At 40.6% G+C, this 26,421-nt stretch overlaps 1 protein-coding gene across 2 annotated transcripts in view; it reads left to right on the top strand.

Moving 5' to 3' along the window:
- The window catches only part of agmo (alkylglycerol monooxygenase), a 65,520-nt gene that overhangs the window by 21,193 nt on the left and 17,906 nt on the right, over nt 1-26,421 (top strand). The window contains exons 4-12 of one of the 2 annotated variants that reach the window (XM_088999247.1): nt 9,938-10,041; nt 10,119-10,214; nt 11,016-11,082; nt 11,167-11,232; nt 11,783-11,862; nt 12,602-12,736; nt 14,417-14,533; nt 20,739-20,821; nt 22,153-22,258. In XM_088999247.1, the coding sequence (XP_088855373.1) occupies nt 9,938-10,041; nt 10,119-10,214; nt 11,016-11,082; nt 11,167-11,232; nt 11,783-11,862; nt 12,602-12,736; nt 14,417-14,533; nt 20,739-20,821; nt 22,153-22,258 (854 nt within the window). The remainder of the gene's footprint in view (nt 1-9,937; nt 10,042-10,118; nt 10,215-11,015; nt 11,083-11,166; nt 11,233-11,782; nt 11,863-12,601; nt 12,737-14,416; nt 14,534-20,738; nt 20,822-22,152; nt 22,259-26,421) is intronic. The other variant, XM_088999248.1, reaches the window with a different exon arrangement.

The following is a 26,421-nucleotide window of genomic DNA, read 5'->3' as shown; positions in this document are numbered from 1 at the left end:
CAATTTGAGTGAAAATGGCAAAAACCCTAGCACTGGAGTCGACACATTTTTGCACATCATCTGTCACTCTGGCAGTGAATGAGTTAAAATGGCACCATGCACAGAAAAAAATGAACACGAAAAAAAAGTATACATTCAACAGCAAACCTTTATGTGTTGCTGTTCACGTATTGATCATACAGGTTTCTAATGAATGTGATTGCTCCTGTCGCCGTTGATTCATGAACACAACCGATTCCCTCATACCTTATTTATAATAATTGCCACCTTTCACAACAGATGTAAATACAATGATGCAAAAAAAAAACATCATAAAAAGGAGTGTCATCGCAGAGCGTCGATGCGTATGTGGAACTGCCGCGGCTTGGAATTGAAGTGGATTTACATAAAACAGGAGACGTGAGACAATCTGTTTTCGTCAACGGATTCTACAGCTTTGTGTTGGCTTTCAACATTTAGCTTGTAGCAGACGTGCACATCTCACCATGATGTCTGTGATCCATTGGTGAAAAGGATGCTCTGATCCTCTCCTCTTCTAGAACTGCTTCATTCAACAGAGGGTGCAGAAAGTCGTTAAGTTTGAATGACTGTCTGTCTTTTGTATCGTGTCACGTTATTATTCTATTTTTTTGTTTTTGTTTTGACTTCAAGATGGCGCTGCGAGAGTGGCTGCCTGTACAGCAGTTCCTGTATTTAGTTTTTCTACTTCTTACTTTCATTACTTTGCTGCTATGAAATGTAAATTTCTCCACTGCGACTGAGACTAATATCTCATTCGAACACCTGTTTTTGTCAGATGAAGATGCTCAAAAAAATTATCAACTTGTTAGCGATTAAAATAATTTAATTGTGGCAAAAGGCCAGGAATTGAGAAGATATGTGTGTTAAGTGTACTCTTGTCGTGACAAGTCACAAGAATGGACATTTTTGTCATATCTGTTTCTGTTTGTTTCTGTCTCGTATCTGTTATTGCATTGTTGCAAACACATTTTTTTTTCAATAATATATTTTTTCTGCCCTGTGGGAACAGTGACAAAAACTCGACCTTCTCTGTCTTCTTCACTGTTTCAATTCATTGTTTTCCAGTCAATGCTGCCTGGCATATTGTGTCAAAATACAGTACTACTTTGAAGGCAAGTAAGTCTAAATTCAGACTTGCCTGTCTGTGGGCTGTAAAAGCCCAGAAAAATAATCTGTGATAATGTGGGGCCGTGAACGTTCACTGCAGATTATATTTTCCGATGTCAGTAAAACCGCCATAGCTGTCCTCCATCATGCGTGGTGTCACCATTCATTGCCGCTGGTGCCGTTACGGTGACGGATATTTTCTTTGGGGCCCCTTCTGCTAATTGAAGAGAAGAATGGATAGATCAGTACCAGTGTAGCGATGCTGGTTTGTACCTTTTTAGCAGTGTTGTCCACCATTCTGTCACTGATACTTTTAGCTGCGTAATGTCACCGAGCTATTTTAGGCCTTGACGAACCCACAGTCACGCCATGCCACTTATAGACTGAATGAAGGATAGAAAGCTGTTTTAAAATGTATTTCCTGTCCTTGATATCCACATTAAGGTCATTATATTAATATACCATTTTTTTTCCCAACTGGGATAACGTTGCCATAGTATCAACAATGGAGTATAATGTGTGTTTATAGCACTATTTGTGGAATTATCAGATTCCGGTCAATATCAAAAAGTGTGGTTCCATGTCTGTGGAATAGTCAGTCATCTAGGTATTCATTCATCGTCAATACAACTGAACTCTTTTGTGATACCCACAAGCATGCGCCGTGAGAGTACTTCTACTTCTTCCTTTCCTTTCCTCTTCCTTCCATCACTTTGCTGCTGTAAAATGTAAATTTCTCCACGATAAGACTAGTAAAGGCTAATCCAGTCCATGCATTTATGATTTTACGCAAAACGAGTTCAAATTTAAAACTCCCAAAATTCCACCTTTTTGATGGTAATATCATCACTTAAATCTCTAAAAAACATAATGTTTTTGTATAAAATAAAATGTGCCGTATTGTCCGGTGTATAAGGTGCATGGGAGTCTAAGACGCACCCCCAGTGAAAGTTTTATAATCAAACTTTATCCATTTTTTCTAATTTATTCCGGGTTGAGTGAATGCTGGCGCATGTGGCTGCTGCTGCTCACCCACAGAAAAACTGATCCAGTGACTGTAAAGTGACCTTGAGAGTTTTGAAAGGCGCTTACAAATGAAATGTATTATTATTATTATTATTATTATTATTATTATTATTATTTATTATATAAGGCAATGAATGACGAGTTTTTCAAATATAATATTTAAATAATATTAATATAAAAGTTATCCAAATTATAAGGCGTAGCGCCTTATAATATAGTGTGCGCGTAACCCCAGTCGAGGCTGGGGTTACGCGCTACCTCTATAGGTGGAAATGGAGTCGGTGGCTGCTTACAGTAGTTACGAGACCTGTTGTGGCTCAATGTTACTTCACATATGAGGTGCACCTGCGTATAAGGCGCAGGGTCATCTTATAAAGAAAATCAAGGCTTTTGGGTGCGCCTTATACACTGGAAAATATGGTCCAACTTTTTGGGGATACTATTCTGACTTCATTCACATAGATTAAAGTCAGTCTTTCTCGTAATCATAGTTTTGCTAAACTAGCTTCTAATGCTAGTGTCATCCATCGTACTAGCTAAATTTAGTCAACCACAATTTAAGTTAATCGTGATGACCGTATTTATGTTTTTAAATTAATTACCATATTTTCCACATTATAAGGAGCACAAACAGGAATTCCATTGAATCAAAAACCGACAGTGCCCTATATATGGATCATAATTCTAATTGCTTGGACATAGTATTTTTAATGTTCTGTCGAACGTTTTGTCATTCCTGTAGCGGATATGAAAGCACTATATAAATAAAACTGCATTGTATTGTATTCCATTTTGTGTTGCTCCATCGAGTGGATCTATAATACAACCTCAGCCACTCTTTTAGCTTCTACTGAATGCGCCTTATAATGTACATCAAAAGCGGTTTAAAATAGGCCGTTTGAAGGTGTGCCTTATGAAGTGCCTAATACAACAAACAATACAGTACTCAATATATTTTGTCTCAATGCGAACGTCAACCATATTGAGGGTTGGATCAGTGGATTGTGCTTGAGCTTGGAACATAGCACTTTATAATTGTATATAAAACAGAAGTTGTTTGTAGTGGGCCAAAGTGGGCCTGACCAGGAAGAGTGTGTTTGCATTGGTGTGCGTGACAGAGCGTCACAGTGGTGTAGCGGTCCAGTCCTCTTCGGTCTTCGCTCTGTGTTTGGGTTGGCTCTCCAGCATAGAGGCATCCAATCCAAACATGGCCAGCTACTTCACAGCCCATTAGCACCGTGATTGACGGGACAAATTTCCATTCACAGGACTTTAAATCAAGTGCCCTAGCTATTAGTGTCAGGAGGGTCTTAGGCAGTGACGTGCGGTTAGGTTCATGGCTGGTGAGGCACTGACGTCATCACAGTCAGATTTGCAAACATATGAACTCCACAGAGTAGCTTATTCACCATTTGATTGGCAAGGTTGGTCGAAAGCGCCATTTTGATTGGATAATACTGGCCTTCATGTTGAATTAGGCAAACGCCCCTTTAAATGAACCCAACAGGTGTACTTCATCTTGAATGCACCGGCGCATTCGCCTTTTAGGAGAGACAATTTTGTCGATGAAACAGTCTAATGTCAGTGACGTTTTAACAAGCCCCATGTTAACGTTACCATCAATATACTTCTGCGAGAAGTATATTGCAAGTGGAAGCTTATGAGCCGTGTGCAGGCTAGCTAGCAGTAACTTCGCCTCTGGCCCGGCAAGTTGAATTTCATTCTGTTCGTTTGCCTGGATTTTTACCAATCACGAGGAACGAAAAACCATTCATGTTAACGTTGAGTACTATCACAACGTTATTTTAAATAATACCCCGCGTGCATGCGTGTTAGTGTGCGTGTTTGCGCATGCACGCCCATGTGTGTGTTCGCGCGCGCCCCGCGTGTGTGCGCACGCACGAACTCGTATGTGTGTGGCTCTCACTGAAAAACATTTCTAAATATTTTACTTCTATGGCTCTGTTAGTCAAAAAGGTTCCCGACACCTGATATTGTGTATACAAACTGTAGCATAGAAAAAAAAGAATGATAAAAATGTTATCATGTTACCTTTACTTATAAATGAAGTCCAAGTCTCAATGGAGATCACTCCCAGTGAAGAAAGCCGTCCTTGATCAATCCTGTTCCGACTGTATGTTTTCAGTCTTTTGTGCGGAGAATGACCACTCCACTTATGCTGTAATAGCTGGAACAGTGAGCACGAACTGGAGCAACTTTGTCGCTTCAGGAATAGTTTCAATGAGATCCTTCTTGACCAAAAAGCTGAGAAGCTGTCCAGGAGATTTACATTCACCCCTCACCGTTTGTGAGCTTTACAAGTCCGGTGTTGGTCTTCCTTGAATTGTTGTAATTGAAAGTACAGTTTAGAAAATCCTTTCAATTTAGATATGTAATCCCCTATTCTGAAAATAAGGCCAAGCAACACGAAAAAATGACTGGATTGTTCCACTTAACTTGCTCACTGTTTCCTGTAGATTGCTGTCACTACAGTAAAGTCTCGTTATATCGATATCGGATATATCGATAGTCCCGGTTATATCGATACTATTTCTATGCACGCACGGAGAAAATTACATGCAAACAGGGTCGGATATATCGATAGTCCCGGTTATATCGATATTTTTTCGGACTCCCTTGAATATCGATATAACGAGACTTTACTGTAATTCTATTATTCTGCAGCCGAGGAGCCACAAGAAGAATCTCTAATCACCAGAGCCCCCTATCATGAGGCAGGAGAACTGTGTGCCTCACCTATGCACGCAGTAATGATAAAACTAAAATAAAATAAACACTGTAGTACAGTGTTTATAATGTAGAGTGACTGTACATTATATACATCAGCTAAACTGTAGAAATTTAGTTCATATACTAAAAGCTTTTGAACACTTTAATAGCGATATGCAGAGGGACAGCAATGCGGTCTCACTGCAGAGCAAGCCAGCACAGTGAGCATAGTGATTGCACAATCCATGGTGAGGCTCAGCCGGCTGCTGCCTCACCGCTCGTCTTCACTTAGTATTCGAACGGTAAATGTGAAAATTCAGCGATTTTGAAAAAAAAATACAAACATGTTGAAGTTAAATGGAAACGAACGTTAAAGTACAAATCACTAAATAAATATAACTGTTTAATTTATTTTGTCATTTGATATTTCCATGATGACAGGCCTCACCTGCCTCCGCTGACTGCACGTCACTGGTCTTAGGCTGATGTCATGCTTCAGGAATTTCACTGGCTTGGCACGAATGTACCATTTATCCTTAAAGGACAACCGACGTCACTTTTTTGTTTCCTAACTGACATCAGAAACACGTTTTATAGCATCTAAAATACCCAAAACATGCAGTATGATGTTTTTAGTCAAATGCAAAACACCAATAAAAATGACTTAAAGTGTCTAAAAACTACTTCAATTTGAAACCGGAAGTGGCCAGTTTCAGAAGGTCCCGCCCCCATGTTCGTGGTGTCACGGCAAGACGTCTTGCCTTGCTCGAGAATCAAAACAATGGCTTCAGATTCGGAGAATATGCTTTCTTGTTACTCATCCAGTTATGAATATGATTCAAATAGTTCTGAAGAAGAAAGCATACATGTTTGCAATCGATTAAATAATTTATTCCGTGTCATTTTGAGGCATCAGGGATGGGTAATGTCGCACCCAAAAAAGGCAGAAAATGGAGACAAAGCCGTGTAAGGAATTAATCAGCCCGTTTCTAAAGGCTGATTAATTCCTTACATGGAGCTTTGTCGCCCTCTTCTGTCTCTTTTTGGTCCACGAAGTTTTCAGACCAAAGTACAGCAAAATGTATTGACGTGATGGAAGGACTGCTACAATGTGTCCTTTTTTCGGTCAGGGGCGTTCCTTCAGTGACGTAGGGTGAGGACTCGTCACCAACTCAAAAACAATACTTAATACGTAAAATATAGCTATATGCGGTGGAATCGTTGTAAAATACGCTCAGAAGTCATTTGAAGCCATTTTACAAATTATGGACACCACTTGTCCGGAGACATCGGTTGTCCTTTAATGTATCAATAGTTAGCATGTTAACATTAGGGCAATTGTTTGAAATAGCTCTCGGCTATAGGGCAAATCATATGCTAGCATACCAACTGTTAGCATTTGATTGATTCGGAATATTGTCCCATAAAAGGGCAGGTCATCTGCTACCATTTGATCCGTTAGGATGTTAGTATTTCATCAATGTTTGAATGGATCAATGGCAATTTGGAGTAGTGCCTGACGCAAAAGAAGATTTGATATAATTTCCTCCTCACAGTAGTTGGTGCTACACTGCAACAGCGAATTATCTGCGTCAGAAAGAAAAGTTTTGTTCACAATTTCTTTACCTTCGTGTTCATTGACATTTCACAAAAGTACTACAGGTGTTGGTGAGCATTCGAATAGTGAATAACCTACTTAATACATACTATAGCTCTTCTTCATTGAGCATACATTTGTTTATTTTAAATAATCAATATGGTTCCGCGTTTGCTAATAGCATGCTAGCTGTTGACCTTATTATGATTATCATTATTATTATCATTTTACATATTTTATTTAATCACCGTGGACCATGAAGGCATTCGATATTTTCCGGAATGAACAATATGGCTTCCATATCATTTGTGGTAGCTTTTAAGATTGTAGATTTTCACATTGTTTTATTTTCCATTTTGTTTGCAGTCAGGTGGTACAGTGCGAGACCAGCTCACAACAACAGGTGGCAGGTTGTTAATGACGTCCATGTAAAACGTACCAAATGTTCCTAGGAAGTTTCTGGAGTTGATCGAGATTGAGGTGGGCCTGGTGTTTCTCCTTTTTTTCTCTTGAGTACAAGCTAAGGCTGCTCACCATTTAAAAGCTCTTCCCTCCTGAACGACATCTGCCAAACTATGCGGCATCCCATGGAGTTCAGAGATGAGGACATGGGCTTTTTCAGCAAAGCCTAGCGCTTCCCATTTCCTTGTGGTGACAAGGCGCATCAATCTTCATGCAGCCACGCTGGTGGACCTTGCCAAGCTCCATTAATTACTGTTGCATGAACAGGAAAAGGGGGAAAAAAGAAAAAGACTGTGGGTTTGGAACAATACATGAACATAAACACTTTATACTTTTTTTCTCAGCTACAACTACTTTATCATATATCAACACCACCAATACTCATATTCGCACAAAAACTGGGGAACTCAAATGATTATGGAATAAAAATATCAGGAGGAAAAAACTTTCTTTGTAGAACAGAACATAAAATATAAAAATATGAGCTATTTTATGGAATATTTTTATTCCATAATCATTTGAGTATGTATACACTATATATACACTGTATATATGCACTGTATGTATGTATATCCTGTATATATGCACACTATATGTATGTATACACTGTGTATATACACTATATGTATGTATATATTATTTTTATTTTTGTTCATATTTCAGGGTGATAGAGTTTATTAATTGGATGTACATTCTTTCATTTAGTATCTTTTTTCGGATAGAATAATGAATATTAAACATGGTTTGATACAGACACGGTCATCATATGTTCTTCCTTTGTGGTCAACACAAAATGGAACAATGCAATCATTGTTAATTTTCTCACATGATAAAAACATTCCACTGACATATTTACTGTTGTTCTTCCTATCTTTTTTATGGCTGTACTGCGCACATGTGGAATATAAAAAGACAAAAAAAAATATGTTTGGCGATCCAAACAGTGCCTGGACTCCACCTTGTCCACAGCTGTCTTTTCTAGAAGGAAGCACTTTCAACCCATATTCCCATTTGGGAATCCTCCAAATCTTTTCACATCCCAGCTCTGCTCTTTCTTGTTTCATTCTAATCCCATAGCCGTCATTTGTACTTGGAGCGTGTCAATTCTCCTCGACACTCCCTGGGACCTCCATTCTCTCACACCTGCCGAGCTCAAGCAATAAGGCCAATATCCTACTTTTCGCTGAGAATCCTTCTGGGTTCCCCCCTCCTCCCCTGAAGTAGTTTTTCTGATTCGACCTTGGAACGCACTCACACTTCTTAACGTGTTTGTTCAGGTGCGGGTGATCCCCGACCCTCTGCCTTCACGACCGTTGGCCTCAATACAGTTCAGTTGGCAGGATGAGATTACGCGCGCAAAAAAAACCCAACAAAATATATCATACCCGAGTAGATTCATGAGATGAGCCCAAAATTACCTCGTAAGACCTTTTTATGTGGGCTCACTTGTGCAATTAAACCACAAATCACCACTTCTCTGCAAAACCACAATTTAATTTCGCTTAAACTTTTTGGAAGGATCATAGTCCCAAAAGCGCTCCCGATTTCATGCAGTGATTCACAAATCTCTCCACTAACCAGTAAAATTTAACTGCTTCTTCCCTTTTGCTTTTTTTAAAAGGAAATATGACACCGATACGAATGTCACCAAACAGTAGAGGAACAATAACCAATACTGGGAGTCGGAGTCGGATAATAAAAATTGATTTTTTTAATTTGGCGAGAAGTGGACAGTAGAACTTTTTGGTAAATGGAGACAATAGATCAAAGTTATTAATCATGACAGTTAAAACAAATCTGTGTATTGCGGTGGGTGATTTTCCCATACAAATAATGATTGTGAACAGAAATTGATTTAAAAAAAGTCAAATAAAAACATGAGCTCTATTGTGAAGTAATTTTAAAAACCTTTAATGTCCAGAAAAATGTGATTTACCTTTATTGGATTGGATTCACCTTGATTAGTATCGCAGTGGAGAAATTTACATTTCACAAAGTTAAGAAAGGAAGAGGAAAGGAAAGAAAGAAGTAGAAAAATAAAATACAGGAGCTGCTGGAAAGGCATATATATTTATCTCTCTCTCTCTCTCTCTCTCTCTCTCTCTCTCTCTCTCTCTCTCTCTCTCTCTCTCTCTCTCTCTCTCTCTCTCTCTCTCTCTCTCTCTCTCTCTCTCTCTCTCTCTCTCTCTCTCTATATATATATATATATATATATATATATATATATATATATATATATATATGTATATAGATAGATAGATAGATATGTCAGGCATCATTGCGGCTATCATATATTTATCCATCATATATATGAATATGATTCAAATAGTTCTGAAGAGGAAAATTGATTAAATAATTTATTCTGTGTCATTTTGAGGCATCTGGAGAGAAATATAGCACCCACAAGATGGCGACAAAGGTCCGTGCAAATGGGCTGATTTTTTTCCTGGGAATTTTTGTCGGTGAATATCAAATAGTTGTTTTGTGCAACACAAAACGATTCAACTTCTCTTTATTTATGTTTTCCTTCTAATTTCGCCATCAACACGGATCAACACCAAGTTTTCAGACCAAACAAAGTACCGCAAAATGCATTGAGGTGATGAAAGGACTGCTACAGTGTGTCCTTTCTCGGTCAGGGGCGTTCCTTCCGTGACATGACGTCAGGACTCGTCACCAACTCAAAAACAAGACTTCCAAAATATTCAGCGCAAGTCTTAAAACATAAAATATAGCTATATGCGGTGGAATCTTTTTAAAATACGCTCAGTAGAAGTCATTTGAAGCGATTTTACAATTTATGGACACAACTTGTCCGAAGGCGTCGGTTGTCCTTTAAGAGTTGCTTAAAAAAAAGACAATAGTCACTGAAGTACAAAAGTGACATCATAGACACTTATACATCATTTACATATCAACCAACTAGTTTTACTCAATTTGTAAAAAAGGAAAAGTCCCCTCCAAATATGTTCTGTGTGTGTGTTGTTTGTGTAGAGGTAGCCATCCTTTGGGCAGCCCACCAGGTGCACCACAGTTCAGAGTACTACAACTTCAGCACGGCTCTACGGCAGCCGCTCACCCAACAGCTGACTTCGTGGGTACGTTCCTTCTCCCGTGCGCCTTCTCCAACACTCATAAATAAAATATTGTAAATCATATTTCTGGTAATTTTCAGATTTTCTATGTGCCCATGGCTTTGGCCGTGCCACCTTCCGCCTTTGCTGTCCACATCCAACTCAATCTGCTTTTCCAGTTCTGGTTGCACACGGAGGTAAGCATCATGTCACCATGACAAAATAGCATTTCTTATACTATTTGTCCAAAGTTATCTGTTCTTGTCTTTCCGCTCAAAAAAGATGAATGAATGTTGTTAAATATTCCAAACAGAAGCAAAGCCATGGCAAGAATCACTTTTTTCTTTTTTTAATCTATCCTTCCCGGGAATTGATGGACTGCAACACCCCCTTTCCATCCTTTTTAGTATGTCGTAAGCCAAAGTTCTCATAACAGACTATTTTCTCTCGGTGTATAATTATTAACTCCTCTACTGTATGGTCCCTATTAATTGTTTTCAGTGTTATGAAGTTGTGAATGTTTTTTTTTTTTATTTGTGTGAAAGAGCGAGACATGCTTCTACATGAGGGAAAAAATTACAGAGACATTTTAACTTTGTCCAGTTAAGCATTCTGGGGGGCATGTGTTGGGGGAAGGCAGCATTCCAATAACGTGCATTCCAATAACTGGCAGCACTTTATCAGCACCCAAACAAAAAAATAAAAACCCGAACATATTCCACAATGGTGCTCTACATCATATTTTCAATTTGTGAATGGCAGTTTGAGTTAAAGGCTTTCTGATTCTGATTCTGACATACCCGCGACCCTCATGAGGATATAGCAGCTCAGGTAATGAAATAATGGATGGATGATAGACACAGCCACCCAATTTTACCTTAATGTTTGAAACTGCAGTTTGGACCTTGTTATTTATTTTTGGGAGTCACAACTGGATATGAGTTGTGCTGAGGATTCCTAAAATGCAGAACCGGACGTACATTTAACTGTTCTTTCAGATAATTCGAGACATGGGGCCACTGGAGTGGATCTTCAATACTCCAAAGCATCACAGAGTTCACCATGGTGAAAATCTATTTATTTGATCATGTGATTTTTGGTAGTATTATTGCAAATGTACTCCTAACCTTTCCTTCACCTTTCTAACAGGAAGAAACCTATACTGTATTGACAAAAACTTTGGGGGAATTCTGATCATCTGGGACCGAATGTTTGGTATGCAAACACATTGAAGGCTAATGATTAGGCGGCTAACACTGTTTACTACTGTGATTCGGTGTCATGTTTTCATAGACTAGACAGTTCAAACGTAAAAGAAAGCTGGAGTAAAGATCTGTGCTCATGCTGTCGTGGCTAAAACAGCTAATTGTTGCCTTTGTGTTTTTATCATGAGTAACACAGAGCGAATCTAAAGAAAGACTCATGCTAATATCAATGAGTGATTAAAATTGCTCATAGTAGCATTTATTTTTTCAGTATTAACAGTATCAACTGTGAGGAACAAATACAGTAAAGTCTTGTTATATCGATATTCTCGGCAGTCGGAAAAAATATCGATATAACCGCACTATCGATATATCCGATCCTGCAGCATGTAAATTTTCTCCTTGCGTTCATAGAAATAGTATCGTAATAAGCAGTACTATCGATATAACCGATATCGATATAACGAGACTTTACTGTATTGAAGTTGCTAACGGGTTTTACTTTTTGCCTTTAGTATGAACGTCAAGAAATTCTAACCATTATTCGTTTTTGTTTGAAGGTACCTTCTCACCAGAGAAGGACAAGGTGATTTATGGCTTGGTCTACCCCAGCAACTCATTTGAAATCATTACAAATCAAGTGAGTTCAAGGCTTTCTCACAAATTCCCTAGCATGCTCAATAGAACGCCTGCTAGCACTCTTGCTAGCACATGTGCATCCACTAGCTAAAGAATTCCAAGAAATTCTCAATAAGCTACCCTGGAAAAGACACAGGAAGTCTTACATTTTAGTTTGAAATCTCCATTTTAGACTCATTTCTGGGTGTTCTTCCAAATTAGCCAGATAGCCCTTTCTGTTTTGCTTAGCAACATGTCATTTAGTTGTCATGTAGGCCTAAAACAATCCTGAAGATGTCATACCTGAAAACATACAGGAAGGCTACCCTTTCTGTTTGAGGGGTCTCTTGTTATTTTCAGTGTTTTTATCCCAAATTACTCCGGGGAAAATAGGAAAAATAGAAATCACAATTAGCCAACAAAGTCATTTTGATTCAGCAACTTGTCATTTGGTAGTCATGTCTAGTATGAATTGACCAAAAATTAAACCTTAAGAAATTATATTTTTAAAATTATTCAAAAGGGAAATTGTCCAATTGTGAGCAAAATTATATGAGCTCTCCTATACTGATGAGCTGTGATGAATGAAAGTCATAATTTCTCATCACGGTGGGCAAAGTTACATTCATGGACATAAAAAAAAAACAAAAAAAAACAAACTCAACAATGATGTGATTAGAGTGACACCAAACATCACATTTATATATATTTTTTCCGATTAGTCTTATGATTGTGATTGGTGTTTTTGCACTTTTTTCCAGTTCCACTACTATTTGTCCTTGTGGAGACGTTCAACCACCTACTCAAGTCTCGCTGACAAAGTGTCAACTTTTGTCAAAGGTCCCAGTTGGACGCCTGGAAACCCTCGGCTGGGCAACTACAATCACGTTCCAAAGGTGGGCTCACGACCGCTTCGTGACCTCACATCATTCAAATGGAGAATTCCTCTCGGCAGGAGCCTGAGGCGACTTTTGCAAGGAATGGCCACATCAAATAAAAGTTTTAAAGCCTTTGTAGACGGCACACAATAAGTTCATTTTCACCGTCACTGGAATTAAAACCGCATGTCAGAGCCCCAGTGGAAATGTGTTTGTATGTGTGTGTAAGTGTGGGTGTGGGTGGGGATGTGTGCGTGCGTATGTGCGTGTCGGCAGAAAGGCTCCAGTGGAACGAGCCGGCGGTTGGCTTTGGGATAACGTTGATGGTGGCACATATTTAGTTCCCTCATGCACGACACTTGGAAAAAAATATTCACGATACAAATTGACCCCTCAGAGGTAACCTCTGAAGCCAAACGCCATAACAGTAATCCCATGGTGGGCGATGGTGCACCAGGTGAACCTCAACGTTGAGAAGGAGGACCAATGAGAAGCCTGGCTTCTCTGAGAAACCCATGCTGTCTGTGATTATTTTAATCCACTTTTTTTCTTTCCAAATGACAGAAAGGAGTCACCAGAGTCAGCAAATTCCAAAAGATGGACTCACGTCTTCCAGTAAAAAATATAATGTCCAGATGACCTAATGAGCTCATTTTTGTCCCAGTGGAATCTTAAAAAAATGTATTCCGGAATCCTATTTGTTCAAAAAAACAAAAGACAAAAAAAAACAGAAAACTTTATTTTCAAAGGCAATTCCCTTCATCATAGTTCCTTAGAACCAAGATGTGGCAACAACATAGGGGGTGCATGAATTAATAAATAGATAAATAAATAAATACATTTCATTTATAAGTGCCTTTCAAAACTCTTAAGGTCACTTTACAGTTACAAGATATTTTTTATGTGGGTGAGCAGCGGCAGCCACATGCACCAGCGTTCATTCAGCCCGGATGTAGCTCAAATAGAATAGTAAGAAAAATAGATAGAAAGCTAGCTGGCAAGCCAATACCATCTATTATGTTTATAGAGGTTTTTCACCAACTTTGGTCATCCCCCACCCTCTCCCCTCGTGGGTGTCTCTCACCATTTTGTGCAACATTGGGATAAAAGAGGAATTGGAAAATATTGAAATCCAGTTCTTGTCTGCTTCTGCGAACTTTTTATCCTGTAGTATTCCAATTTTGTGATTAATTGGAAAGTTGACTCCAACCATGGGAATCCTGCAGGGTTCCCCATAAACAGATTCCACCTTTTGGCCATTTTTATTTGTTGTTGATTGTGGGTGGAGCGTTTGATGAAGTTTGACAAATACATCTCTCATAATTATCTTTTGAAATTCATCATGGAAAAGACATTCCCACAAATGGAACTGTATAGTTTAGCAGTGTTTTTTTTTTTTTTTTTTTTGACAATGATACTAGTGCAGCGTGTTCTACCGGAAACAAATTCCTTGTGTGTTCTACATACTTGGCAATAAAGATGATTCTGATTCGGATTCTGATTCTGACAAAGACACAGGGAATCTGCCATTTTGGTTCAAAGAGATCCATTTTGGATCAATTTCCCTATTCAAGGAACTATGAGAAGCAAGCTCATCCCAGAGATTTTATTCTACTAATGATTTTGACCGAATGGTTGTTTCTTGTGGGTAAGCGGTTTCAAGTCTTTTAATATTTATTCTTTCTTTTCCCCTTGCAGCTGACCGGTGAGGAGAAGCCTCACGATCCCAGCTGCTCGTTGCCGGTACAAGTTTACGTGGTGACACATTTCCTGCTGGTGCTGCACACGTACCACGAGCTCTTCGAAAACCAGGCGGTACGTATTTGTCACATCAAGGCAAATAGGGGATTACAGGAAAGACCTGACAAAAAGTCTTGGTACAAGGCCAGTCGAATCTCTGGCCTTCTTTTGTCTCATTTTACGACGCCTACATTCTTAGCGTACGGGAATCATCATTTTTGATGGCCCACTAAATCAAATAGTGTTTCACCTTCATGTTCCTTCCTAAAATTCTACCACTTTTACCGAGTTCTTACATAAAATGGTTCATATTATTTGCTTGTCGCCATTTGTCGTTCAAGAGCATAAGAAACACTTGTGAACTTGTATATATGAAATATTATGACGTGACAAACGTCAAGGGTGTCCTCAAGGGCCACTGTCCTGTCTGGTTTCCATCTCTCTGCCTTAACATATGTGATCCAAATGATCAGGGTCGTTATAATGCTTATTCAGAGCTTGCTGATCCGTAGAAAAAGATGAATATGTTTTTATCCATTTTGACTTTGAGATAGTCGTGATTCTTTTATTTTACTGCTTATTCGGGTACCGTATTTTGGTCATGAGCCTTATAATCCAGTGTGACTTATATATGGGTAAAAAAATAATATCTAATTCATTGAAGGTGTGCCATATAATCTGGTGCGCCTTATAGTCTGGAAAATACAGTATTTTTATTTTATTTATTTTTCCCCGGTTAAATGGATTGAACGTTGACAGTGTTGACATGGCCTCAGATTTTGGGTCCCTGTGGATGTCTGACGAGAAGATTTTGAGCTCCCTAATTGAAGACTACTTGTCTGCGCAAACATGATTGAACTAATAACATATTTTGTTGCGGCCGATGAAGCCCCGGTAACTTTTACTTAAAAAACAAAAAGAAAAACGAGCTGCGTATAACATCATGACAGGATGACTGATCGGCCTTCCCCTTTGGAGGAACCTTTGTCGATTATTTTCCACTTGCCCAAGCCAAAAGACCCCCCCCTTCCCTTCCTCCTCCATCAGAAAAATAAAGCATCGGGTCTCTTTGGCAGTTATCTTTGGAAGCCTTTTTTTTCCCCCTCAGGCATAGTTTTGGTTAGCTGAGAAGTGCCGTCACGCCCAAACTCCTTTACAACTCCCAAATAAAATTGTTTCTCCCCCCCTTTTTTAAACTCCTCAGTTGTGGTCACACACACATAGGCACGCACACACACACACACGCACGCACACACACACGCACACACAACAGGGCCGAGAGGGCTCCCCATACTCGCCTAAAAATGAAACACCAGCTGGTGGTCCAGCAGTGAACACAAACGCCTTAATTGTGGACTGGAGTCTTTCCCAAGCAAAATAGCCTTCAGGATGCAGCAATCAGCATTTGTACAAAGGAAAATAACAGCGTGAGCTTCGTTGGCTCCCACAATAAATCATGTCACCCTTTTGTGTTTATGGACTGTATGCATGTGAGCCGGCTAGCTGGCTAGCCAGCTAGGTTCCTAAACGCTTCTGCTAACAATAGTGCCGCTCTCACGCGATTTTTGGTTAACTGAAGCTGGTTGTCATTCATAGACAACACAGAATCAGCATCACAAAGCCTTTAAAGGACAACCAACGTCACTTTTTTGTTTCATAACTGAGATCAGAAAAACGTTTTATAGCATCTAAAATACCCAAAACACACAATATATTTTTAGTCAAATGCAAAACACCAATAAAAATGACTTAAAGTCTCCAAAATCTGCAAAAAAATTAGCTGCGAATTGGGCATTTTCAGAAAGTCCCGCCCCCAGTTCGTGACGTCACACCAAGACGTCTTGCATTGCTGGAGAATCAAAACAATTGCTTCAGATTCGGAGAATATGCTTTGTTGTTACACATCCAGTTATGAATATGATTCAAATAGTTCTGAAGAGGAAAGCATACATGTTTGCAATCGACTAAAGAATTCATTCTGTGCCATTTTGAGGCAACATTGGGGGTAAATGTCTCACCCAAAAAGAGGCAGATGAAAATGGCGACCTCTTGTAGACATGACAGTGTATTGCGTTTCCACAGGCTGATAAATTCCTTATATGGAGCTTGGACGCCCTCTTCTGGCGCCACACGAGGTTTTCAGACCAAACAAGCATTGACGTGATGGAAGGACTGCTACAATGTGTCCTTTTTTCGTTCAGGGGCGTTTCTTCAGTGACGTCACGAACGGACTCGTCACCAACTCAAAAACAAGACTTCCTGAATATTCAGCACAAGTCTTAAAACATAAAATATAGCTATACGCGGTGAAATCTTTGTAAAATACGCTCAGGAGAAGTTATTTGAAGCCATTTTACAAATTATATTTAATCGTCCCACAATGGGGACATTTGCACGCTTCACTATTTTGTTGTTACAAAAACCTGTTGTGCATTTTAATCGACACCTGTGCATACACTCGCACCTTTAGTCTATACCAGGGGTGGGCAAACTTTTTGACTCGCGGGCCGCACTGGGTTCTAAAATTTGACAGAGGGGCCGGGCCAGGAGCATTTGGAGGGAGTGTTTGGGCCGGAAATACTAAACCTAAAGCATTAAAGGACAACCGACGCCTCCCGACAAGTTATGTCCATAATTTATAAAATGACTTTGACTGAGCGTATTTTACAAAGATTCCACAGCATATAGCTATAGTTTACGTTCTAAGACTTGTGCTGTATATTCACTAAGTCTTGTTTTCGAGTTGATGACGATCCCCATGTGACGTCACGTTTGGACCGCCCCTGACCGAGAAAGCGACACACAATGCATTTCGGGTACTTTGTTTGGTCTGAAAACTTCGTGTTGATGGCGAAATTAGAAGGAAAACACATAAATAACGCCATGGTGAATCGTTGTGTGTTGCACCAAGACAACTATTTGATATTCGCTGACACAAATTCCCAGCTGACAAATCAGCCCATTTCCAACGGAGCTTGGGCGCAATCTTCTGCATTTTCTGGGTGCTACATTGCTGTCATTGGCGGCTCAAATTGATATGGGAGGACTCCTTGAATCATTTGCAAACATTTATGCTTTCCTCTTCAGAACTATTTGAATCATATTCATAACTGGATGAGTAACAAGAAAACATCTTCTCCGAATCTGAAGCCATTGTTTTGATTTTCGAGCAAGGCAAGACGTCATGGCGTGACGTCACGACAAAGGGATGGGACCTTCTGAAACTGGCCATTTCCGATTCATTTTGAAGTCATTTTTATTGGTGTTTTTCATTTAACTAAAAATATCAGCCTGCCTGTTTTGGGTATTATAGATGCTATAAAACGTTTTTATAATGTCAGTGGGAAACACGAAAAAATGGTGCCGGTTGTCCTTTAAATGTAGTGTGTACAAACCTCATAGCACAGTAAGAACCCAATTTATTAACTGTCTTTCAAATGTGAAAAATATCCCTGATCAGTTAATAAATTTGTCTCAAGGAATATGGCGTTTACATACTATTTCGCAGATACTTGGAAGAGGAAATGGAAATAGATTAAAATAACATATGCACTGTGATTCATCAAGATTGCGTCTGTTTTTAATAGGTTTTCATTGAAGGGGCAAAGTTAAAGAAATCAACATTTATTGAAAAATGGAATCACTTTCAACATTCAAAACATATTATTCCACAACGAAATATTCAAGCTCAATAATACCTACTTGTGTTAAATTCCGCCAAATCATAGATGGTTTGTCCTGACCGCGCGCTCAACAAACTCCTCACTGACGCCCTCGCCTTCACTCGCAAACAATACACGTGTACCGTCGCCGAGCACACAGACATAGGCAACCTGCAGTGAAATTTGCATACTCGGCACGGCAGCCAATCAGAAGCATGCTGCTTTCTTCCGGACTTTTGCAAGCTTTATAAAGTCGTGCAATTGCATATCATTTTCCAAAATAGATGCACAGAACCTCAGCCCAGAAGAAAGATTCAATAGAAGCTAACAACATATGTGACGCTACAAAACGTAAATTTACATTAAACCGTGACTGTAAAGTGTACGTGAGACTCATGAAAGAGGCTGAGTGGCTCGTAGGAAGCAATGCAAACGTTGCATTGTGCACCACAATGACAATGGACTACTGCAGCAAAATCAAGCCATGCGCATTTACCGTAAATTAAGCAAGGTAGCATTTGTAGTAGGTACAATGTTGACAATGTTTTTTAATGTGATTAGTTGTCTCATTGTGCTTTAGGTTGTGAAAGATGGGGCAGGCAACTTCTCAGTTATCTGCCCTGTTGTCCCGCTAACTTTTTGTCATGAGTTTCAGATGCTGTTTTTACTATAATTTGGCCAGGTTCGGCGGGCCGGATTAAAAAGCCTAACGGGCCGTATGTGGCCCGCGGGCCGTAGTTTGCCCATAGCTGGTCTATACAGTATGTTGATTGATGTGCACTCTTCCAATCCAAATAAAGGAATTAATAAATCACCATGCCATTCTGCGTTAGACACATTTAGGTGCACTTGAGGAGTGACTGAGTGATTGAAGAAATCACTAACTGAACCACAGAGTGAATGACTGAATGCCTGAGTGATCGACCATCTCATCAAGAGAGTGAATAAGTGACTGATTTGCTGACAGAGTGAATAACAAGTGACCGGCTGACTGTGTGATGATCTGACTTTTGTGTGTGTGTACCAGTCAGTTTCTTACTGATTTGCCAACTATGTGACAAAATGAACGACTGCCCGATTGACTCCCCCACTGAATGACTGTGTGACTGTATGACTGAGTGACTCTCAATGTAAGCTACTGAGTGTGTGAGCATTTAACTGACAGTGTTGAGTGAATGCGTGAGTGAGTCGGTAAATGGGGTAAATATTTGTGTCAAAGTCTTTTCAAAGCCCAAGTGAACCATATGACAGTCCAAAGAAATGCTTTTAACTCATTCACTGCCAGACGATATGCAAAAATGTGTTCACTCCAGTGCCCGGGTTTTTGTCATTGTCACTCAAATTCCAGGACCCACAGAATATTTAGTCTTAGGACTACATAAACAATCAATTCAGCATGAGAAACCTTACACGCTGTTCTTTGATCAGAAAAAAATAGTTGATTTCTAAGTTATATGGGTCTGGAGTTATCTGAGCTCGAAATGGGGGCGGCTGTGCAAAACACAATACATACATATTGATGTCTATAGCGCTTTAACAACACTTGCGCTTTATCAGCACCCCCCGCAAGAACAACCAAAACCCGAACAAATTTGGGAATGGTACTCCACCTTGTGCTTTTCAATTCATTAATACATTCCGGAATGGCATCAATGAAAAGGTTTCTTCAGCCGTCATCTGTACTTCTTTGAAGGTGTCGGACGTTTCACTTCTTATCCTAGAAACTTCGTCAGAAAACTAAATTTTTACTGGTAGTTTAGGCCCTATATATATCCCTACTGTCCAGACTTGGCAGTGCCGGTTTCTGCTATGATAGGACCCTACTCTCAGGTTGGGGGGAGCAGATGACGACTCCCTGCGGCTCCACTGATTGTTCCTATTGTCCTGACTAACGACTAGCCTGACTAGCCCAACATCCTCCGGTATCACTTCATCAGTATTACTAATCATATGTTGCCTAAGTAGGCTGTTGTACGAACGATCCAAATTGAACATAACCCCACCATATCGGTTTAATGAAGGATTTAGCTGTTTTATGAAAATCACTTCATTTACTCCCCTTTCAAACCATCTATGTTCTTTCGCTAAGAGTTTAACCTCATTGTTGTCAAATGATATATATATATATATATATATATATATATATATATATATATATATATATATATATATATATATATATATATATATATAAACTAAAACTACATTTTAAACTACATTTTTACTGGTAATTTAGGCCATATATATATATATGGCCTAAATTACCAGTAAAAATGTAGTTTGCTGACGAAGTTTCTTGGACAAGAAGCAAAACGTCCGACACCTTCAAAGAAGTACAGATGACGGCTGAAGAAACCATTTAATCGATGGACCACTACTGTACGACTGAAAGCTTACACAGACGTTCTGGAATGGCAGTAAATGAGTTAATGTGTTGCTGCGTACCCACCATGTGCTCGTCCACTCGGCTTGGTTTGCCTTGGCACTGTCGGGTAAACAGTGGTACAATTTGGTTCTTTGTGGAAAACTCTCCAGAGACAGTTAGCCAAGCACCCATGATGCTGATTACAGCTTTCCATTGGAAGTCACGCACACCATTTGCTGTATTTGTACCCTAGACACTAACCCAATTGACCATCCTGGGGATGACCGTTTACATCCTGCTCACCCTTACCTCCCTGGGCTTCATCATTGACCGCAGGTACCCAACACATTAACTTTTTTTTATGCCATGCAGTATTTAGATTATATTATACAGATGTTTCCCTGGCTGATTGGATTGGATTGGATTTGCCTTTATTAGTCTCGCAGTGGAGACATTTAGATTTCACAGCAGCAAAGTGATGAAAGGAATGAAAGTAGAAAAACAAAATTCATGAACTGCTGGAAAGGCAGCCACTCTCGCGGCGCCGTCTTGAAGTCAAAAGAACCAAAAAAACTAAAAAACAATATGACAACACAAAGACAATATGGCAACACACAGACACAGAGTCATTCATTCTTAAGCACTTTCTGTACCCTCTTTGTTCGTTTGTATGTATTAATTTGCTGTATTTTCCCATGTATAAGGCGCACCGGAGTATAGGGTGCACCCAAATGTATGGTGTGTGCCTTATATACAGAAAAAGTTTGAAAATACACCATTCATTTGGGGTTGCGCCTTATACTCTGTTGCATCTTATACACCGGAAAATAAGGTATTTTTAAACTTTTTCCACATATAAGGCGCACCTTTAATGAATGAAAAAAAAATATCCAAATATAATATATACATTTATATAAGTTTTCCAAATATAAGGCAGACCACATTATAAGGTGCTACAGTATAGGCTGGGGGATTATGCACTACTTCTTCTCCAATGGGAAATGGAGTCGGTGGCCGCTGACAGTAGTTGCAAGACCTATTGTGGCTCAATATTACTTCACATAAAAGGCGCAACTGCGGTAAAAGGCTCAGGGTAAATTTTTGAAGTAAATCAAGGCTTTTGGGTGCGCCTTATACACTGGAAAATATGGTACTTTGACCATTCACATGTGCAGCCCCGTCTTTCCCAAACAAACACTATGTGTCATTTATTATTATGTCCTGTGTCATTTTTCTTGAATCATATTTTATAATAAACGCAAGAACCATGTTTTCTATAAATTGCATTTTAATTATTATTTTTAGAAAATATTCTCATGCTAGCGGCACAGTATGGACTTGTTCGCATGTCTGCCTCATAATCCAGAGTTGCAAAGTTTGATTCCGGCTCCAGCCCTCCTGTGTGTAATCCTGCCTTCCTGTGTGTAGTTTGCATGGGTTTTCTCTGGGTGGTCAGGTTTCCAAAAACATGAATTACAGGTTAATGAAACAAATTGTCTCTAGGTGTGAATGGTTGTTTATCTTATGTATGCTGGCAAACAGTTCAGGGTATACCTCGCCAACAGCCCAAATACTGCTGCAATTGATGAATGGATGTTCTCATGTGAATTGTTATTTGTAAAATTACCTAGGCAAGAAAAACCCTAATATGTATGTGTTGTGTCCAGGCCATTGGCGTCCATTTTGGAGATGCTACGTTGCATGTGCATGGTGATGTTGCTACAAGACAGCCACTTGAAGCCCCCCAACTCAGCTCTGACTGTGCCCACCCAGGTAAAGCACATTGACATTTTTGCAATTTGTACAGCAGCTGACCTTGGGGAGTCGACGGGGGACTCCATGAACTGGTTGCCAGCCAATCGCAAGGAACACACAGAAAAACCACCATTCACATTCGCAATCAAACAATTTAAAGCGTTCAATCAACCTATCATGCGATTTTTGGAGTGTGGGAAGAAACCACAAATTGAATTCTGTGTTGATCTATTTAATTAATTTTCTGCCATTTCCGAATTTATTCGGGAATTAAAAAGTGTGACATGGAGCGCCGTTCCCGAATTTGTTTGGGTTTTGGTTTTTGCCGATAAACCCGTGGTCAGACCTCTGGCAATGTTTTTTCTTCCACGAAGAGGCAGGATTTACTTTTTGTCCATGTGTGTGCTTTGTCACAGCTTTAGCTTTTGTCAAAGCACTATATAAATCAATGTACTGTATTTTGTACAGCTGCCCCCGTTTCAAGCTCAAATAACTCCAGACCCATATAACTTAGGACTTAACTCTTCTTTTCTGATGAAAGAAGAGAGCCTAAGGTTTCTTATGCTGAATTGAATGTTTATGTATTCCTAAAACTCAATATTCTGTGGTCCCTGCAATTTGAGTGAAAATGAGAAAAACCACAGACAATTATGACAGTGATCTTGAACAATGAAATCGCTTTTAGGGTAAATATGTGCTGTCATGTTGATTGGCCGAATGCAGTCCCATGTGTTTGTGTGGTCTGTTTAATGCGCAAAAGTCCGGTCACCGGTGCGATGATCTTTCAGTCCAAATGCGTACTCCAATTGGCCCTAAAATTGGAATGCCTTTCTGGCTGTGGACTGTACATGGCGGCTGACCTCTCAATTTTGCCCCCCCTTTCACCTCCTCCTTCCCTTTGGCTTTGTCATCACACTGCTTACTGAGTGTAGTTTGACACTTCTGGAAACAATTAGTGGCATCTGCCGCTAACTAGAGCTAGCTGATGGGATTTGCACGTGAGCGCAGAGTCGCCACTTTTATTGTCCCGGCCGCAACATCTGTGGGGTTCAGGTGTGCGCAAAGAAATTACAATTCTTGTGACATAAAAAAATATGCATATAATAAATCGAAATGAAAAATTAATTTTTGACAATTCTCAGGGCTACAGTATTTGACATCACAGCCATAGGTGTCTTCTTGATAGCAAAAAAAAAAGAGAAGGAAGTGATTAATAATCAAACGTTTTGTACAATTACTGCAAAGTGGAGCTGGCGACGCGTGTAGACGGGAACACGGCAATGTGTATGCATGACTACGAGCTGACCAACCAGAACGTAATTTCCACACGCAAGTCACTTTTTTCCCCCAGTGTCAGCCATTTCTGTCATTAAAAAAAACTAAACTAAACAAATTCTGGCATGTGCGTGAGGAAAAATACAAGAATTCAAGTGATTTGCAACTTATATTGTGTGTAATATTTACAGCAGGATTGTAAAACGATTTTTTTTTTTGCTGCGGGCCGCATTATAGTTATGTTTTCCTCTCGAGGGCCGTAATGAATTTGGGGAAGCCATTAGAATGTTTCATCTCCTCCACAGATTACATACAGAACACAACAAATTAATGAATAAGTACCATATTTTCCGCTGTATAAGGCACACTCAAAAGCCTTGATTTTCTTCAATAGATGACCCTGCACCTTATACTCAGGTGTGCCTGATATGTGAAGTCATGTTGAGCCACAGCAGGTCTCTGTCATTAGCCACCGACTCCATTTTCCCCTGTAGAAGAAGTAGTGCGTAACCTCAGCCTCCACTGTAGCACCTTAAAATTGGAAAAAACTTTTATGTATCTATTATAAAAAAATTATGTATCTATTATATATTTAAATATTATATTTGGAAAACATCGAAGGTGTGCCTTATTGTCACGGTTTGCAAGGTGGTGATGGCGGGTTCGGATCCCAAAAAGCAGGCAGGAGGGAGCAGGAGGTTGTTTGACAAATTGTATTAAAATAAAGGTCAGCAGTAACAAAATGTAAAACATCAAAATGATCTGAATGGAAAAAATACAAAGTAGCAAAAGAAAACCAAGTGTAAAAGTCCGCCAAGGTTAAACAAACACGTACACAATGCATGCAGCAAACAAGCAGCAAACAAACAATGAATCGGCACCGGATGATCGTGCCCGGTGTCCTTTTAAGTGTCATTGATTATAACGACCAGCACCTGCGAGGCTGCCGGCAGGGCTGACGTCGCTACCCGCTGGTCGCCAATCTGATCGGGACGACCAGCACCTGTGCAGGTGCAGGCGGGGCCGACAGCGCGCCCCGTTGGTCGCCAACCAGATCATGACAGTACCCCCCCTTCAAGGGGCTGCTTCCAGAAGTCCCAACAGTCTCCCAAAAGGTCCACTCGCCAGGGAACGGTCGGTGGAGAGGGCAACCGCTGCCTCTCCAGCATACGACGGGCGGCGGCCTGATGGGAACGGGACTCGGCCTGGGGTGGACGAAGACGCGGCACGGATCGTCGTGGGCGTGAGTGCGATCCCTCTCGCACGTTCACGCGACGGCGCATGGCTCTGCGTGGACGTCGAACTGCCAGGCGCAGAATGGCACCCCGTACGGCCGTATGGGACCAGGTCTCGGTCGGACGCCAACGTGGGCGTGAACTGCCCGACTCCGGGGGAACGAGACCAGTCCAGAGCCGCTCCGGGATCCAGCGGTGAGTGGGGTCTCGGACTGACGTTGACGCGGACGTTGCACGGCTCGTCGTGGATGAGACTCAATTCGTCATGCACGACGACAGCGTGGCTGGACGTGGGCGTGCAATGCCAGTCACCCAGTGTCACCCTGGACGGCCACCTGGAAGGAGGTCTCGGCCGGACGTTTACGTGGACGTTGCGGCTCGTCGAGTGACGCAATTCAAACTCGACGAGGCTTGCGCTAACGTGGACGTAGCATTGCCAGGCACAGGGTGGAAATGAGACGGGTCCGATGTACCTGCGGGATCCGATGGTTGGCCGATTCATTCTGTCACGGTTTGCGAGGTGGTGATGGCGGGTTCGGATCCCAAAAAGCAGGCAGGAGTGAGTAGGAGGTTGTTTGACAAATTGTATTAAATTAAAGTCAGCAGGAACAAAATGTAAAACATCAAAATGATCTGAATGGAAAAAATACAAAGTAGCAAAAGAAGACCAAAAGTAAAAGCCCGCCAAGGTTAAACAAACACGTACACTATGCATGCTGCAACCAAGCAGCAAACAAACAATGAATCGGCACCGGATGATCGTGCCAGGTGTCCTTTTAAGTGTTATTGATTATAACGACCAGCACCTGCGAGGCTGCCGGCAGGGCTGACGTCGCTACCCGCTGGTCGCCAATCTGATCGGGACGACTAGCACCTGTGAGGTGTAGGCGGGGGCGACAGCGCCCCCCGTTGGTCGCCAACCAGATCATGACACTTATACTCCGATGCACCTTATACACCGGAAAATACGGTAGTTTTCAAATCTGAAGTCAAGAATAATTAATGTTATTATGGTTTAAATATGACAATTTGAAATGTTGGTTCGGACTTGAGCAAGCATCATGGAACTTGCCAGGCTTGATTTGCTTCCACGGGCCAGATTTGGCCCCGGGCCTTGACTTTGACACACCATTCTGGTTTGCATGAGCGTCCAATTTTTTGATGCATCCTTTCGTTATATTTACTGCATTTGCTTTATCAATATGGTGTTAATATTGACAACAATGATAATTTTCCTTTCCTTGTTGGTCATATGAACTGTTAGTAGTGTTTCATCTCTATCACAAAACTTCACCTCAGTCACCCCCTCACCCCCCACCATCACCACCAATCAATTCCTACAGGCGCTTTCCAGTTTCCCGTCTGGCTCGTGAGGCCTTGGTGTGATTCTGTGGTCAGATCCTGCCAGCTGTTAATAGCACCGAGAGCTTTTAGGATGCCATATATCACAAGCCAGGCTTTTTGTGTGCAGTCAGGGGCCCCCAGTACAATTAAATGTCAATTCACCCACCGCCGCCCTTTTTTTTCTCCATCGATTGGCCGCCGCTTCAAAACGCGTCAGAGCAGTGTGTCGTGTCATTAAAAGCGTGACGGCTGGTCTCACGTAAAAGGGTGCCCCTATGTCAGCCACCATGAGTCTTTGGTGAGGCTTTCAAGCACCTGCCAGCACCT

This window comes from Hippocampus bargibanti, linkage group LG06 (assembly GCF_051943395.1).
Source record: "Hippocampus bargibanti isolate YZ-2025 linkage group LG06, ASM5194339v1, whole genome shotgun sequence".
NCBI classification, from domain to species: domain Eukaryota; kingdom Metazoa; phylum Chordata; class Actinopteri; order Syngnathiformes; family Syngnathidae; genus Hippocampus; species Hippocampus bargibanti.
Note: the sequence above shows the minus strand (reverse complement) of the source record. Positions and strands in the feature narration are given on the sequence as shown.